This window comes from Pipistrellus hanaki, assembly GCF_964339955.1.
Source record: "Pipistrellus hanaki genome assembly, chromosome: 3".
Lineage (NCBI taxonomy): Eukaryota > Metazoa > Chordata > Mammalia > Chiroptera > Vespertilionidae > Pipistrellus > Pipistrellus hanaki.
In genome coordinates this window covers 189,511,556-189,529,615 of record NC_140505.1, presented here as the reverse complement: position 1 = coordinate 189,529,615, position 18,060 = coordinate 189,511,556, and the positions used below count along the sequence as shown (strand labels likewise).

The window sequence follows — 18,060 nt, the reverse complement described above, 5'->3', positions numbered from 1 at the left end:
TCTTCTTCCTCTTCTTAAAGAATACCTTTCAGCATTTCATATAATACAGGTTTGGTGGTGATGAGCTCCTTTAGTTTTTTTCTGATCTGTGAAGCTCTTTATCTGCCCTTCAATTCTGAATGATAACTTTGCTGTGTAGAGTAATCTTAGTAGTAGGCTCTTGCTATTCATCACTTTTAATATTTCTTGCTACTCCTGTCTTGACTGCATAGTTTCTATTGAGAAATCAGCTGACAATCGTATGGGTGCTCACTTATAGGTAACTGTTTTTCTCTTGCTGCTTGTAAGATTCTCTCTTTGTCTTTTGCCCCTGGCATTTTAATTATGATGTGTCTTGGTGTGGTCCTCTTTGGATTCCTTTGTTTGGGGTTCTCTGCACTTCCTGGGCTTGTAAGCCTATTTCTTTCACCAGGTGGGGGAAGTTTTCTGTCATTATTTCAAGTGGGTTTTCAGTATCTTGCTCTCTCTTTTCTCTGGCACCCCAATAGTTCTGATGTTGGTATGCTTGAAGTTATCCCAGAGGCTCCTTACACTATCTTCAACTTTCTGGATTCTCTTTTCTTGCTTCTCCAAAGGAGTGTCCTTTGCCTCTTTGTATTCCAAATCTCTGACTTGATTCTTGCGTTCCTCTAGTCTGCTGTTGGGTCTCTGTATAATATTTTTTATTTCAGTCAGTGTATGTTTAATTTCTATTTTGGTCCTTTTTCATATCCTCGAGGGTCTCACTAAATTTATTGGCCTTTTCTAGGAAATTCTTGAAAAACCTTATTACCATGGTTTTGAACTCTATATCCAGTTTTTTGTTCTCCTCCATTTATTTCTTTTGAGATCTGTTTCCTTGTCTCCCCATTTTCGCTGCTTCCCTGAGTTGGTAGGGTGGCTTTGTGTATTTGGTGTCTTATATGTGTCTGTGGATCATCCCCAGTTACCTGAGGTAGACACTCTTGGTGCTCTCATTTGTGTACTGTGTGTACAGCCTTGTTGTAGTTAAGTCTTGATTGTTGTTGGTATCAGTGGGAGGAATTGACCTTCAGGCCAATTGGATGTGAGTATCAGCTGTGTCTACGCTGGGATACCTTCTGTATTGGAGACAGTCTTATCCATGAGCCTCTCTCTTTCTTTCTAGTTGTAGATTTCCCATCAGCCAGCTTTCCTGTGGTTTTGGATAATGTCTGTTCTGTCTTTAAGTTGTTGTTTTGAAATTGTTGTGGGGGGCGGTAGTTTAGGCGCTTACCTAGGCCGCCATCTTGGTTTTCCTCCTGCCCCACTTTTATAAAGATGTCTCGTCTCCCCTATATGAGTGTCCTTAAGTCTCATCTCCTTTACCTGAGTGTTGGGCATGTCCACTCTTCTATTTGTCAGGACATCTCATTTTGTCAAGATGAGCATCTCTAATCCTTTCTCCAGAGGGTCAGAAAGTCTCCTCTCCAATTACTAGGTTGGAACATCTCATCTCTGTTTCCCAGAAAGTGATGCAGCTTTGTCCATATACACCCCCCAAACACACACACACACACACACACACACACACACTCACACATGAGTGTAGCAGGATGCATCACTCAAATCACTTGAGTTTGGACATGCATTGTTTCCCTTTCTTCCCAACAAAAGTCTTATTTCCTAGGATGACACGTCTCAATAATCATAATCAACTCTGTGTGTCATGAAATTTTTATCTCTGCTGCCTGTCAGGTGGTCTCCCTCTTTTCCACCTGAGTATGCAGAGGGCCCACCAAGCTTCAAGGTCTCTCAGGCACCTCTCTAACAGGATCTCTTACTTCCCGGATATGAGTGTCACAGGATGTGGGTCTTCCACTGGTGTATCAGGAGGCCACATTTCCCCTCTGCAAGAGTCCACTGTCTTTTTTTCTCCTCCCTCCAACTCTTCCTTCCTTTCTCTCTTTCTTTCTCTTTTTCTTCTTTCTCTTTCTTTCTTTCTTTCTTTCATCTTTTCTTCTTTCTTTTTTCTTTCTTTCTTTCCCTCTACATCAGGCAGTCTCACCTCCTCTATCTGAAGGTCAGGAGGTAGGAGTTTTCACCAACCTGCATGTTAGCAGGTTGCAGTTCAAATCAGTGTCAAGATTGTGCTTGATCAAGTAACAAAAACAAACAAAAAAAATCTTTGGAAATATCCTCCTATATAATAAACAGGTAACATGCAAATTAATCCTCATGCCCTTACAAAATGGCAGTGGAGCTTTTGACACTGACTGGCATAGAAACCAACCAATCAGAACCAAGTCTGGGTGAACTGTGAAGGCAGAAGATGGGGGCTGAGGAAGGGTTTTAAGGGCAACAGCTGTTTGGTTTAAGGTATAAGAAGGCAGTTCAATTTTTAATTGACTGGTTTGACAGTATAGTGCATATAGGGAATTATGTATTTTTGTCTGCCAAGAGCATCTCCTTCTGCTGAAAAAGGCTTCTCTCTCCCTCACCCCATTTAAGCAATCCTATCCTATATAATATATCTATACTAATAAAAGGGTAATATGCTAATTATACTGGGTCAACAGGCCAACTTTCAGACACCTGACTTCCTTCAGGAAAAAGCCATAGTGGTGGGGGCCGAGGCAGAGGTAGTTAGGATCAATCAGGCCAGCAGGGGAGGGCAGTTAGAGGAGATTAGGCAGTCAGGCAGAGACAGTTGGGGGCAATTGGGCAGGCAAGCAGGTGAGTGGTTAGGAGCCAGCAGTCCCAGATTGTGAAAGGGATGTGCAACTGCCAGTCAGACATCCCCAGAGGAATCCCTGATTGGAGAGGGTGAAGGCAGGGCTGAGGGAACACCTCCCCCCACCACACACACCCCATGTATGAATTTCATGCACTGGGCCACTAGTAGTTACAGAAATGGCAATAAAAATTCACAGAGTGATATTACAGTTTTTACTGTTAAAGAATAGCCAATTCAGGTGTTTTCACAGGATTTTGATGGGCATGAAATTGATATGATATTTAGATCCATGAGAATAATTTACCAGAATGATGTGACCATTTATTTTAAATGTTAAAATGTACACTTTTCTGTAAATCACAACTTTACAAGTATTTAAATATATGATCAAAACATTTTATATAAACTTTGACATGAAGAGCAGGATCTAGTTTTTCAAAACATTGAGGGTTATGCAGTAACAGGGTTAAATGACCCAACATCTGGATTCCACAGAATAATTGTTTGACTCTGCAGAGCTACGCCCACTCCTGTTTCTAGAAGGGGCTGCTAGGCATCCTGCCTCTTGAATGTCCCCTGATGCAAAGAGGTTCTGACTCTCTTCTGAGGCCTCAGGTAGCTTCTGACCTGCAGGGTCATTTGTCCTCTCCTTCATACCTTTACAGAGTCAAGGCCATGCCATCTCCGCTCCTGCTCTTCCCTCCACTACTATCCCATCCCAGAGAGACCAGCTACAGGTGCAGCTCAGAGACCTGTCTCCTGGTGCCCAGCACTCGGCCCCAGCAGGGCTCAGGGTCTCCCCTACAGCCCACACTGAGATTTCTTTCATGGCCCTTCTGTATGATGAGCAGTTTCTAACTTGAAAATGAAACAAAAAATTTGAAATTGTGGGGCTTACTAGACAGATGGCAAGCCTCTTGAGGTCAAAATGCCCAGCAGTCTCCCAACGGTCTCTGCCTCACCAGGGCCTTCCTCGCCTTCCCCACGAGGCCACCCAGACCTTTGCTGGCTCCCAAAGCACCTGTGCCCATTCACCGCCTCCGGGCAGACACACACAGTCCACCCCTCATCTCTCCGTTGGCTTCTCTCCACCACCTACGCTTACTCACTCTGCGACTGGCACACAACCCTGGAGGCATTTCCCAACAGTCTACCAGGCTCTGTGAGAACCTGAGTCAAGGTCGACATTTCTCATTGTCACGTTCACGCCGCACCTTCACACAATATGGCCAGGCTCTGCACTCACAGCCCCTCCTGCAACTCTCTGGTGCCCAACTTCTCTGGCATATCAGCACTGCAGGCCTGGCCCTCTCAGCCTTGGACCCTGGGAAGTGTCCACCCACTCACCTCTGTTCATTCTCCTTCCACCCATTAGGCTGGCCAACCCTGCCAGGTGCCACCCCCAACAGGTGCCATACAGAACCTGCCACATCATAGGCCGTGGCATCTGGCTGCTTACCTGTCAGCTTAGGGAGAAATGAGACCTGGACATTAGCAGCAGTCATGGGGGCAGGACAACAGGGACAGACATGGGAGGAGTGACAGGCAGGAGCAGCAGAATGAGAAACTGGGCTCTAGGAGGGAAAGAGGACAGACAGGGCCTCAGAGGATAACCGGACTTCCAGCTGGGGACTGGCCAGTGAGCAGAGAGGAAACAGGCTGAGGTCCAGTGGGACTCAGAGAGATGCAAGGAGCCGTGGCATGGAAGTCGCCATAGAGACAGGATCAAAGAGGGGCTGAGTCATCAGTGCCTGTGGCTAAACGCTCAGGCCGAAGCTGGGGGGAGGAGAGGAGGGGCAGCTCTGTGACCGAAGGGACAGCAGGGTCTGCGCTCCCAGTATCTCCTCAAACAGGCAACTGAGAAACAGTTTCATTTCTTATAAATTTATTACATAATAATATTATAATAATTATTATCAATAATAATAATATAAGAAACATAGATCTCTGTGGGGTGTATCACAACGTCAGGGTCAGGAGGCCTCAGGACTGGAGCAGGGGGAAAGCCCCTGGATGGAACTCCATACAAAAGGAGGGTGAAGCGGTACTGACCCTGTAAAGTTAAAAACCCAAATTGAACGGAACCAAAAACCCACAGGTGAGTGTGAGACCGAGTGTGTATGTGGCAGCCTGTTACAGTCACGGCTGCTGTGTGATCTGTTGTTAGTGAAGGGTGGCTGGATGTGACTCTGCCCAGGGAATGAGGCCGCTGGGCCGGGAGGGGGTTGGGCGGGCACAGACCGGCGTGCCAGGCCCCTGGGCTGTGAAAACATCTGTTTTCTGGGTTTTTTATTTTTATTAAAAAAAGCTAGAAATATAAACAGAAACTTGTGAGTGACGTGGATGGAGCTTAGTCCAGACTCCAAACCCTAGGTTTAAAAACATCCCAGGGCCCCCCATCCCACAGGTCATTGCTGAGTGTGGGGAGTCACAGTAAGGGGGGCTAGGGTGCCCTCGGGGGGTCTCTGCTTCTCCCCAGGGTTTACAGTGGCCTGACTCTAGGGGCGTTTCCCTAGGATCCCTCAGAGGCCTGGTAGGGGGGCGGGCACTGCCTCCAAGGGCCCTGGGGGGCACCCCCAGCAGCAGAGCTGGCCAGGCAGCCTGCTCAGGCCAGACAGGACTCTGGAGGGGCAGGTGGGACAAACGCAGGTCCCAGGGAACAGGGGGGCCTCGGACTTTCTTTGGAAGCGGATGGGGTGCTTTCAGGCATGCACCCTGCACATGTTCCCAAAACCCTTGCACTGGTTCAGGGCCCGCTCCCCACTCAGGCACACACGGGGCTCCGAGGCACTCAGTAGAACCCACAGTTTCACACAGTCACACGCTTGCGCACACACACAGGCGGGACAGGAGACTGGGGTCTGAGGCAGAGGCTTCTTTGCTGTAGTTGCCCAACAATGTGGGGAGGAGGCTAGACTCCTCCTGGGGAGGGACCCCTTGAGGGAGATGGCTGGGAGCAGGTGACAGGGTCCATCCCCACCCCTGGCGAGGGTCTCCCAGGCCCCCAGACCTTGCTAGTGCCCTGCAGGCCTGGCAGCCTGCTGCCCCTCCTCCACGCAGCACCGAAGGGTCATCGGGCACGCTAAAGCTCAGCGAGGGGAGGAGGCCGAGGCAGAGCCCCAGGGCGGCTACTAGGACCCTGGCCAACCCCAGACCAGCTGGAGCATCCTCCGCCCACGTGGGGTGGCAGTGGCAGTGAGGGGCCAGAGATGGAAGACTGGACAGCCACAGGGAACCAGTAGGAGGCTGGGGGGTGAGGGGAGGCAGGAAGGGAAGCTATTAAGGACAGAGATATTTGTTCCTTTTCTCGTTCCAAATATAGAGTGGATTAAAATATGCAAAACGGGGGGGGGCTCCTTGGCCCCCCAACCGAGAACCCCAATGTCTCCCCCCTCCCCCCGAGTCACCAAGGTGTGTCCTGACCCCTCGCATGCTGGACTAGGTCCCCCCTCTAGGAGCAGCCTCTGGAAGATGTGTGGGAGCCTGTCAGGCTGGAGACCCCCCAACCCCTCGGGCTCCACCCTCCCGTCCCCACTTCCTGACCGTGTGCTGGGTTGGGGCTCGCCGGCCGCGGGAGGGCGCTAAGCAATGTACAGGGCAAGTCTCTGAGCCACGGCAAACAGGACGATTCATGCAACATTCCTGGCCCGGGCGCCTTAGTCGGGGGCAGGGGCCGAGCCCGCGGCCCGGGGTTGGTTGGTTGGGGTGGGGATGGGGGCCCTGCCCGCAGGGCGCGGCCGGCGCGTGGAGGGGGTGGGGCGTCAGCTGCCCTCCAGCTGCCTGAGCGCGCGCTCGATGTTCATGCGGTGGCCCACGCGCGTGACGCCCAGCTCCACGAAGTCGTCCTTGGTGAGGGCCGGCAGGTGTGCGCCCTCAATCTCGTGGTCCTCGAAGCGGTCGCGGTGCTCGCCCAGGTGGATGCTCTCCAGCCAGTCGCCCACGTCGAACTTGCTCCACAGCTGCAGCGGCTTCTGCTGGAAGGGCCTGCGCGGGCCGGGGCCTCCCGGGCCGGGGCCGGGGCTGGGCGAGGGCAGCGGCGAGGGCGAGGGCGAGCGGCTGCGCGCGCTCACGCTGCGCACCACGAAGCGCACCTCCTTGGGCTCGTGCGGGATGGAGAGGCTGGACGACTTGAGGATGGTGGGAGGCGTGAGGCTGAAGGGCCGCCCCGCGCCCCCCGCGCCCGCCCCCAGCCCCTCCACCCGCTCCAGCGACGCGGGCTTCACTGGGCTCGGGGCGCGCCGGGCCAGAGGGTAGCGGCCGCCGGGCCGCACCTGGAAGGAGGCCCCGCCGCCCGGGCCCCCAGGGCTGCGCTGCGCTGAGATGGAGCTCAGCTCACCGAGGCTGCTGAAGAGCCTGCGGAGGGAGAGGGGTCAAGGCCAGATGAGGGGCGCCAAGCGGGATAGAGAGGGCTCGGGGGAGCTGGGTCAGTGGCCAGGAGGATGCTCAGAGGGGGCTGGGACTGGTGGGGTAGCCTTAGGGCCAGAGGAAGCAAGAGGGTGGGGTGGTCATGGTTTTTCACCCGCCATTTGTTTGGGTCCAGGTAAGAACCAGTGCCATGCTGGTGTGGGGGGAGGACCCCTAGACTGAGTGGAATGATGAGGGAGAAAACCAGCAGCAGCCCCCTACACTCCACAGGGACTCAAGACCCGCCAGCCCACAGGAGAAAAGGCAGCCTCTCCTGGCAAAGGGGTGCTGCCCATCCACCCGGCCCTGGAGGGGGAGGCTCTGGCAGAATCCTCCCCAGTCCCCATACAGCTCTGCTCTCAGGAGACCCAGAGCAGCCTGGGCTGGCTGCAGGGAGCTGCGTCGTGAGAAAGGCTGGCTGTGAACAAGCCCATGACACCAGACAGACCACGCGGACAAGCAGCACGTGCAGGGCAGGCCTGAGGCAGCGACACAGTGACACGGTCTCCCTGCACAGGCCTGCACACGGCAGCAGCAACAGCATCCACATGTGTCACAGACATGCAGCAGCAGTGGCAGGGACCTGCTCGTGACAGAGATGCAGCACATGTGGGCGGGCATGCACACGCACACACACACACACACTGTCGACAGATGGTACCTCACTTCCCAACATCATCTGGCAGGACCCTCCAGTCCCCCATCAGCGTGGCCGTGGCGAGAGGCCTGCCTGGGGACTTCTCCAAAAAAAGCCCCTCCCATGACACCCCCCCTTCCATCCCCTAGTGTGGCCAGAAGCCTCAGGAGACTGCCAGGAGCCCTGGAGCCCCAAGAAGCAGAGCAGAGCGGAGACCCAGAGGCCAGGTGCAGCGCATGGACAGAGGCATGGGATGAGCATGCTCACTTACACAGCCGGTGCTCAGGACCACCGCGCAGCTAGACAGAGCAGCCACATGCAGATGGGCAGGAGAGAGCAATGAGAGAGAGTGTTAGCAGCCCGGCCCACACAGCAGGCGCGCGGCCCACAGTCACGACCACAGTCAGGGCAGCCAGGGGCAGGGACCCCTGGCCGGACACCCAGTGAGGGAGGAACTCCAGTGCAGAGGGCCCAGGTGTGACGGGGGGAGGGGGCAAATCTGAAGCTGCTGGGGTGTGGAGGGAGACCAGACCGGGGCAGATCTGGCTGGCTCCTGGTTTGCCTGGGATCTGTTCTCTGGTTTGTGAGGTACAAACCACAGAGTCTCACCCACAGGCTATAATGATCACCCCCAGCCAGGCTCCAATCCCGAGTACAGCAAGTGATCAACAGGCTTCTGCTACCTGATGTCTCATGTACCCTCACACTTGACTCTGCTCCCATCCCTCCTGCCTCTCCCTGCCTCTGCCTGGCTAAGGAATCCCCTCGGCCACCCCCACCCATCTCGTGCTGTCCTGAACTGGCACCCATCTCACAGCATGGAGTGCTCTCAGCATCCAACCTCCCCTTAAAGCAGGTTTTGTCTTTTCATCTCCCACCTGAGCAGGGCAGCCTCTCCCTGGAGACATAGTTCTGCCCCTCCTTCCACTGGCCTCTCTCCTCAGCCTCTTTCCCTACCGTCTCCTCCCAACTCCTTTGACCCAGAGCAGAGCCTCTTGAAGAGGCCAGACCATGCCCTCTACCTCAGCAGAGAGGAGCTCCAAGGGCATCTAGGATGGGCCCAGGGAACAGACGCCAACCAGAAGCCCCTGCCCCACCACACCTGACCTCCATGGCACCGTGGAATGGCTGAGGCAAGAATAACAGCCAAGAGGGCACTGCAAGGGGGTGGTGGGTGCTGGGGGTATTGACCACTAGGGAGGGGCAGTGCTGGGAAGATGCTAAGTGGCCTGTGGGATTGGGCCCAACACAGGCACCCCCACCAGGGCCCTCACACAGCAACCCCAGCCTGGGACAGAAGTATGATGACGACTTGGCGGGATCACAGCCAAGCTGCAAAGATGGGCTGTGTGGGCTGTGCTGAAGCCTCCTGCCTGACAGGTGAGCCGGAGGCCTGGAGTGAGGGTGGGTTATGTGCCACCAGGCTGGAGTAGAGGGAGAGGGCCAGCACATGCCTAAGGCACCCAGAGCATCTTGAGGCAGGAGGCCTAGAGGAGCCTAGGGAATAGTCCAGGGCACAGCAGGAGTGGCTGGGGCATCACCGCCCAGGTGTCTGCTTCTCCTTCCCTTCCTGTTGGGGACAGGGAACTGCCCACATCGTCCTCAGGACAGGAGTCCCAGCCGTGTCTGCACACCATCACTGTCCATCACCCCTCTCAGCTGTCTGACTGCCCCCCAGCGAAGCTCCAACCACAGATGGCCATGCCACAGCACCTGCCAGCCTCCCACCCTCTAACACACAGTCCCATCTTTCAGACGCCTTGGCAGCCCTCCTCCAGGCGGCTCACCAGGCTCTCAGCATCTATCCCAGCGTCTGACTCTTGTACTGTCCTGCCTCATGACACCTCAGCCAGTGAGGTCTGGCCAGGCTGCCAGCAGGAGCCCTTGCTGACCTGTGCACCCGCTACCTTTCACGCCCTTCCCACTACTCTTCCTCCCTACTTGGGCTTCCCAAGCTGCCCTTTCAGTTGGCACTTTCTCCCCCATTTTTGCTACAGCCAGTGTGCCCAAGAAGGCCACATGGGGGGCCTGACCAGTCTGGGTCTCCAAATATGCTCTTCCTCCAACCAGTCCTCCCCTTACCAGGGGCCTATAGCCACCACTGGTGTCCCCAGGATTTCAGCCTCGTGGCTGACAGAGCCCAGCTCCCAGCAGTAACCTAGCCCTGCTCCTTGGCCCCAGCCACCTGTGAATCCAAGGTGTCACCCAGGACCTTGCATCTCACTTCCTCACAGCTTCCCTGAACTCGCGGTACCTAACACGAATCCGAGAACACAGATGCAGAGAAAGTGACACCAAACAAAAATAACGTGATTCCCAGGCTTGACTACTGTGGGCTGTTGGTGTCAACAGGTCAGAACACATCCACACTCTGGCCCGGTCTCTGCCTGAGGCCTCTGTCGTGTGGGAGCCTCATTTAGGAAGATAAGCCTGAACAGGACCACAGAACTAGACACAGGCTTGTAAGCTCCACCCACTCGTGACAGTGCCCACCCCTGCTGGCTTCAACCTTGACATGCTACAAACGTCTCTACACCCCCTCATCTGCAGCACCTTCCCAATCCCCCATCACGTCTCCTGGGGACACACTGGATGTGTCCCAACCTCCTATCACCTACAAGGATATCCTGGCCCCAGCACTCCCACTCCAACCAGCACACAGCAGGTGTCTGTCCAGGTTTCAGAAGAACTAGCCTTGCAGTCACATGGGGTTTCCTCCAGATCCCTGTCACACGTGTGAGCAGGATGGGGCTGAGAAGGAAAGGGTTTCTTGGGCATCACAGGAACTTTTGTGAAGCACTAACTAGTGGTCTGAAGAAGCTGACAGGCATGAGACTACAGCACATCAAAGGCACTAAGTACTGCAGGAAAGAAACCTTTTAACTTGGTGTTCCCCAAGCTATGTCACTACAAACTGTCCCCTATAAAACCAGATGTGAAGGCCATACGGCTGTAAAATAGCCACAGCAGAACTGAGTGTTGCCGTGGGGCTCAGAGACGCAATGGACCCCATCCCACTTGTGGGGTCAGATCTGACCACGGAGCCTGGAAGACAAATGGATCTCAGGCAGATGGGGCCTAAGAGACAATGTGGGTTCTGAGCAGACAAGCGTTCTGTCCCCCACACTAGACCCAAAGCTGGGATCGCAGAGCAGGTGGATGGCCTGATATCAATGTCCCCCAATGCAAGGGTCCTGGACCTCCCAGGCAGCACCTAGCAGCTGCATCCTCTATCTTCACCCGAAAAACAAAGAAAGCCCCCAGCTGATGGGAGCCGATCGTTTCCACGAGTTACCAAGCTTCAGATCCATGACACACGGGGCGGCTGAACTCGCCCAGAAAGATCTCAGGCCACAGAGTATCTTGTGGCTAAAGGACATCAGAGCCTGGACTGAGTCACCCACTGAGCGGGAAAGGTGGGCAGAGAGGGGTGAGGACAGAGGTGAGGACAGAGCAGAAGTGTGATGTATGGCCAGTGCCTGTGGCCTCTACCAGGAACAGTCCTGGGAAGGAGAGTGTCTCCCTGGACATTTGTCTCCAAGGCAGGACCAGCAGAAGGGTTGTCACTGAATGAGAAATGACTGCCAGACTCTGGCCACCACTGGCTGTAGGACAAGAGCAGCCCCGATGGGACCCACACACTGCCAGCCACAGGGAGCATGATCCCATGTACCACAGTGCCCTGTGCACACGGCATATGGTACACTGCACCCTGCTCCGAGGGCAGAAAGGGGAGCAAAGGGAGAGGGAGGAATTGTGAGCAGGAGCCCAGGGAGATACGGGGGAGAGGCAATTTCAGGCACCTGGCAGATTGGGGGCATTGAGTGGGATTGAGTGCAGTGATTTCAGAGCACGTGTGCACTGGTTACATACTCCTGATAAACAGTGCCGATCACAGAATGGATGCATGCGCTTCTGTGTGAGATGATTGTGCAAAAACCCCAAGTCTGTCGCCAGGAGGGTTTTGGCAACAGAGGCTCCCAATGGTGGACAGAGAGCAGGACCCAGGTCAGACAGATGCAGCCACCTCCTGATGGAATGGATTCTTCAGAACATCTGTTCTCCGGTAGCAGAGTGGCTGCAAGGATGAATGTAAATGGCACGACATCCTCTCGGGTCACGCTCAGCATGCATTTCCCCACAAGGACTCAAAAGTTAGCCTGGCTGCTCGCTGGGTGCCAATGACAGCAGAGCCATGAGAGCCTGCCACGCTGCAGCCCTGGGTGTTGAGCTTCACAGGCAGCATTGCCTGCCACCCCCACCATTTCACAGGCGAGGCACCGCGGTTCACAATGTCTAAGTGACTTGTCCAAGATGACAGTGCTCAGATGCGACCGGCTGAGGGTTGAAATCCAGGGCCATTCGACCCCAAGTTGATGTGAAGCAATAAAGTGAGTTACCGAAGTTGGTGAGGGCCATGTCACAAGGATGTCTGTTGTTTTAGGCTGTCTAGCACCTGTACCTCTGGTAACAGCACCTGACTTTCCCTGGAGAACTTCCCTCTGTCTGTCCCTCCTAGTGCCAGCTCACTAACTGGGCAGATCCCATGCCTAGGCTTCCGGGACAAGCCTGGCCTATGACAGCCGTGTCTCCCTGGCCCTGGTCTCCCACCGGCTCAGGGGAGAGCAAGAAACCATGGGAAATGAATCAGAAGCTGGAATTCTACAGGAACTACTGAGTGAAGGAGGCTCCCTTTCCAGGGGGTACAGAACAGAGGGGATGCAAAGAACGTGCCTCCCAACCCGTCTGAGAAATGAAATGAGCACAGGGTCCTGGCATAACCCAGAGCCAGGGGACAATAGCCCCTGATGCTGACAGGAGCGAAACACTGGGGATGACCTGTGGGATGGTGAGTTCAGAGAAGGGCAAGTAGGAAGAGGCCAGATGAGCAATCCCCCCCCGTGCTGTGACAGCCCCAGCTGTCCCATGGGAGCCAGCACAGCCAATAACAAGATCTGGGCTCGACAACCAGTAAATCTGAGCCACGTGTCTGTCCTGTGGGGTTTGTCCTGAGCCACCTCCCTAGATCTCAAAGCACAAAAGACAGTACTTGCATTAGGATTCATTCTTTCATCTGTTTAGCAAATGTTTATTGAGGGTCTGCACTATGCCAGGCACTGTGCTATCCACTTTAAATGGCTTTGATCGGGACCAAGGGGTACAGAGGGAGAAGCAAAGAGGATGGGGGAGCGGGGTTTGAGGCTGGTCAGGGAAGCCCACACATCCAAGTCCTGGGACTGCAGAGGCCTAGGCACCCTAGCTGCTCATCCCAGTTGGACACGGGCCATGCTCACAATACCTATTCTGAGGGCACTTTCAACATGGCCCTGCCAGGAAAGGGGCTTTCACATGCCACTGGGAGATGAAAAAGGAAAGAGGGTCCCAGAGCAAGCCCCTGGGTGAAAGGAGCAGGGCCACACTCCTGGACCTCTGCCAGGCACTGGGAGCTTCCCAAGCTCCCACTTATCTTTTGAATCCTGAATTGGAAGAAGGCAGATAAGACAGCCCTTGTGTGTGACATCTGAACCCTCACTGCTTCATGAACTCTGCCTTCCAAGTGGACAGGAAAGGGCTGGCTACATTGGTCACTGTAACAAGAAGAGATGGGGGCACTTGGGGGCAAAGAAGGGTCAACCAGTGACCAGCTTTGCCTCAGATCAGTACCCACAGAGCCACAGGGGTCGCCATGGGGGCAAAGCCCAACCAGGGCACAGTGTGGCCCCTTCAAGTACCCACCTTGGGCAGGAGGTGGGAAAGTAAGACAGAGGGAGGGACAAGGAAGGTCAGAGAAGGCATGAGGCCAGATGAAGGAAGTAGGGAGATGGAGTGGCTTCCATCTAAGGGTGGCTTCTCCGTGCACCCTCAAGTCTGTCTAAGAGACTCTGAGCTGGTGCTGAGACAGAAATGTTTCTGGGACAGAAAATAAAAAGTTGGTATTGGGCTCCCAAAAAGGGCATGGGGCAAGACACAAGGTACAGGAAGGTGGTCCCGGCCACATGGCAGCCATGTGGCCACAGGGGGTAGGACTCAGAGCCATAGGGAAGCCAAATAGCAGGGCAGGGAGATGCGACTCTGGACTGGGCCACAGATGCCCCTTAATGGCAGAGCAACTTTGGTCCAGAGTGAGGAAGAACTGCAGAAACTCTGGGTGGGAGCCTCCAGGAGAGCTGTGGAGCGGGGGCTCACCCCCAGCCTGGACCTCCATCAATTACTCTGCTCCCACTCTCAGCACCAAAAGGGTGGGGAGAGCAGCAGCCCTGACACTTTAGATCCCGAGCGAGCCTCCTGCCTCAGACAGACGAAGCAAGGCCAGATGAAGGACGGAGAGGTAGACGGAGGACAGGCAGGGGTGGGACAGAGGGAACCATGATGGACAAGAGGCAGACAGGGAGGCCCGTGAACATGGGATAGGACCCTCCCCAGCTGCCCTGCTCACCGAGCTGCCGCGATGGGCGACTTCTTAGAAGGGTCCAGCAGGCCGCCTAGGCCACTGGCTGGCTCCTCCCCCAGGGAGCGTGTGTCTTTGTTCAGCTGCTGCAGGCGGGAGCTGAGCTCACTTATCACAGTTGGTTTGTCGTCTTCAGGCCCAGGGAGCCCCCGGCTCTCCAGGGGGTCCCCCCACAGCTTGGACCTTCTCTGGAAGAGGTAGCGAGGGCGAGCAGGCCCAGCAGCAGAGGCCAGCCCGGCGGAGGCGGCAAGGTGCTGCTGGGCCATGAGCTCACTGTCCGAGGACTGCTTCAGCAGAGGGTCCCTGAAGGTCACCGGCCCCTTCCCCAGCGGGGACTTGAGCTTGGGCTTGGGAGGCACTGGTGGCTTCTCGAGTAGAAAAGTGTGTCCATCAGCGAAGGAGGTGTGGGTGTCGGTGAGCTCCCCGCTCTCAGAGCTCAGAGTGGACATGCTGGACACTGTGGAGATGGTGCTCGTGGTCTCCAGGTGGGGGTCGCTGGAACTGCGTGTGTCCACCTCCTCCACTCCCGAGTCAGCTGCAGACTCAGGGGCAGGGGGCAGCTCACTACTTGCCTTCCCTGAGGCCGGGCCTGGCACTGTAGTGGGTGAGGGACTTGGGCCGGGCAGTGGGGTGGCCAGAAGGAGCCCATTGGCAAACTCTTCGGGGGGTGGCACCAGCCCAATACGAGCCAGTTCCTCTCTGGTCTCCTCGTCGCTAGAGGACAGCTGGGCGGGAGGCAGGTTCACTGTAAAGACCAGCTCTGGCTCCTCCTCGGAGCTGCCCTGGCCTGGCCCAGGGTCTTTTGGGGCACTGCCAGGGGGCTGCGCCCGTGGGCTGGGCAGGGGCTCTGCCACAACGGCTGACTGTGTGGGTGCAGGGGCCAGCTCCGGGGTGCCTGCGCGCTCCTCTTCAGCCCCCAGCCCCCTGGGCTCCTGCCCGTTGCTGGTGGCGTGGACCACAATGAGGCCGGCGGGCCGCTGCAGGGAAGTGTCCAGGACGCTGAGAATCATGGACTTCTTGTCCTCAGGTGACTTCCGCTCCTCTCGGGAGGCCTTCTCGGGCTCCCTGCGTGCAGGCACAGGAACCCAGGCGGGGCTCCTGGGGGAGAAGGCTGGGGAGGCCAGGGCTCCTCGCTCCGAGTCGCGGGCTTGAACATCCACAAACAGGGGCCCAGCCCGGTCGGCATCAGGGCTGTGCACAGGTGTGGGAGACCGGGAGGGCGTCTGGGAGGCCAGCGCCCGCTCCCGGGCAGCCAGCGCCAGGGCCAGGGGCGAGCTGGGGTCCAAGGGTTTGCCGGTGAGCGGGTGGATGAAGGTGGAGCCGGAAGGCCCAAGGCTTGGGCCGCTGACCAACGGCTTCAAAGCAGAGACTGGGGAGGGCAGCAGGAGGTCACGGCCGGTGGCGGCACCGGCCCCCAGGAGCCGCTCATCGATGGAACGGGAGGGCTGCAGGGACGGCAGGTCCGCGCTGGGGGGGCTGCCCTCGATGGCGCCCACCGACAGGAATACGGTGGACCGGCGCCGCTCCTCCAGCCGCCGGTCCTTGGCCGGGCCCGGGCCTCCAAACGCCAGCCCGCTGTCCCCAGGGCTGTAGTCGAGGCCGCCAGGCCGAGGCCCGCGGTGCGTCGGGGAGGGATCGCGCGTGAAGCTGCCGCCCCCCGGGCCCGGGCTGCCCACCGCCAGGCCTGCGCGCTCCTGGGCCTCCTCCACCTGCAGCTGCTTCACCAGCGGGCTCTTGCGGCGCTGGGGCTTGGACGGTGTGAAGAGGCTGGCGCTGAAGGCGCCCAGGTTTGCGTAGGGGCTGTCGGGGTCCGGAGGCCGGGGCCGGCGCTTGGGGCGCTCTGGCGGGGTGGCCGCGGGCGGGGGCCGAGCAGCGTCGCCCGCCTCCGGGGCCGAGTCCTGCAGGATGATCATGGAGCGCGCGCGCTTCTGCCGCTCGGGGTAGGGCAGCGGGCCCAGGGCCGCGCCCGCCTCGTACAGGCCTGCGGCGCCGGCACCCAGACGCGCTTCCAGGCCCGGTTTGAAGCTGGAGCGCACCGTGTCATAAGCCCGGCCCGGCGGGGGCGGCGGCGAGAAGGCGGGGGGCGCCCCTGAGTCGAAATAATAGGGCGCGGGTGGGGGCGGCGGCGCGGTCTGCGGCGGGGGCGGGATGCCACGGCCCTCGCGCCCAGAGTCTTGCATCGATGTGCTCCGAGGGAAGCGCCCCTCCAGCAGGGATGCCAGCTTCTCATCCTCCCCTGCGGACAGAGGGCCCCGTGAGACCAGCCAGGCGCTGGGAGCCGGAGACTTCAGGGAGGGCCCTTGGGCCCCAGCGCCTGCCCTTGGCAGAGGCCAACCAGTCCTTTCACCCCAGGGCAGCCAGGGTCCCCCTCCCACCTATCTTAGAACTCAGCGGCAGGTGCTAGCTCCACCAGGGGATGGGGTCAGGACTGGCATTGGGTTGGGGATTGGCCAGCAGGGGAGACTCTGGGAGCCCAAAGCAGAGCATCTGAGCAAGGCCCAGGATCTGCACCCCAATACCATTGCCAATTTCGAGGGGGAGGTTCTTATGAAGACTGGGGAGAGGAGTCAGTTCAGATATAGGGTAGAGGGGGGCCTGGAGAAAGTACCCAATCTCTGACCATGCATCTTAGGGCCAAGATCTGCCCCAAACCTGAGACAAGAAGGGGCTCAAATGAGACACTCCAGGAGGGTAGGGGCAGCCCCCTAGTAATGGGTGGGAGGGTGCCGGGGTGCAGGGCTTCCCACCGAATCTGATCATAGCTCAGATCCACAGCCTGCAACCAGCAGGTTTCCGGGAGGGCCTGGGGTCAGCCAGAGGCAGACAAAGGGGTACTTTCTGAACAGGAAGGATCCACTACAGACAGGGACAGAAGGGCTGTGGCCAGGGAAGCCACGCCTCTGGCAGGGAGACACCTGATGCCCAGGTAAGGGGGTGCCTGGTGCCTGTCCAGTCCAGGGCCAAGTAGATGGAGTGGACTGAGAAGCTGCCAGTCACTGGAAGGGCAGGAGGGCGGATGGAAATGGAACTGCAGGCTGACCACTCCACATGTTTCTGTTTTACTCCCTGCTCGCTGTGCAACCCCAGGCCAAGCCCTGAGCCCCTCTGAGCTTCAGTTCTCTCCTGAGCAATACACACTCTAAAATAAACCCCACTCTGCCTGCCTCAGACATAGTTCGGACCCAAGCAAGGGCAGGTGAGAGTGCTCAGGGCCCGCATCTCCCTGCTGCCCACCTGCAGACTGGCAGGGCCTCCTTGTGGGCACCATGTGGACACCTGTGCTGCTGGTGTCCACAGCTCAGTCCAAGGAGAGTGCATTAATGGCTCTCATGTCAATACACACAAGTCTCTCATGGAGTGCCTTTTGGGGATCTGCCACCTGGCCTCCCTCTGGACTGGGTGATATTTTTATGAACTCACCAAGATGCCTCTTGCCTATCCCAACCGCCTCCCCTGTTAGCCAGTCAGCACTCGCACCAGGCCACCTACACCTGTTTGCTTCTTGACCTGCTTAACAGCTCTCGTACCCCCGGCTCAGCACGGGTGAACTTTTGTGTAAAAAGGCCTTACTGTCTGACGTCCCTTAACCTCTCGGCACTTCAGTTTCCTCATCTCAGGGGCACTGTCCTCCCTCTCCCTCCCCCATTGTGGGCCTGAGTGAGGTGGAGCCATTTTGAGCTTACAGCACAGGGCTAAGCACCTAGAAGGGACCCAGAGGGGACCCAGGTTGTCATCATCATCATTTCAGGTCTGCCTTCCACCCCCCTGAACAGGAACACAGTATATAAACACCCACTGCCCATGCGTGACACAGGTACACAGGGAAAGTCAGTGTCCCTAGAAGCTGCAGGGGGTGTGGTGTGCCAAGTTCTAACGTCAGGTGAGCGCAAGTCCCTT

At 57.0% G+C, this 18,060-nt stretch overlaps 1 protein-coding gene across 5 annotated transcripts in view; it reads right to left on the bottom strand.

Moving 5' to 3' along the window:
• Window positions 1-4,542: 4,542 nt before the first annotated feature.
• The window catches only part of SHANK3 (SH3 and multiple ankyrin repeat domains 3), a 48,379-nt gene continuing 34,861 nt past the window's right edge, over window positions 4,543-18,060 (bottom strand). For 3 of the 5 annotated variants that reach the window (XM_084880059.1, XM_084880061.1, XM_084880060.1), the window contains 2 exons: window positions 14,152-16,399; window positions 4,543-7,027 (listed from right to left, as the gene is read on the bottom strand). In XM_084880059.1, coding sequence (XP_084736185.1) covers window positions 6,436-7,027; window positions 14,152-16,399 — 2,840 coding nt within the window. In that variant the 3' untranslated portion in view covers window positions 4,543-6,435. Of the gene's footprint in view, window positions 8,015-14,151; window positions 16,400-18,060 lie in introns of all 5 variants that reach the window. The other 2 variants (XM_084880063.1, XM_084880062.1) reach the window with 2 other exon arrangements.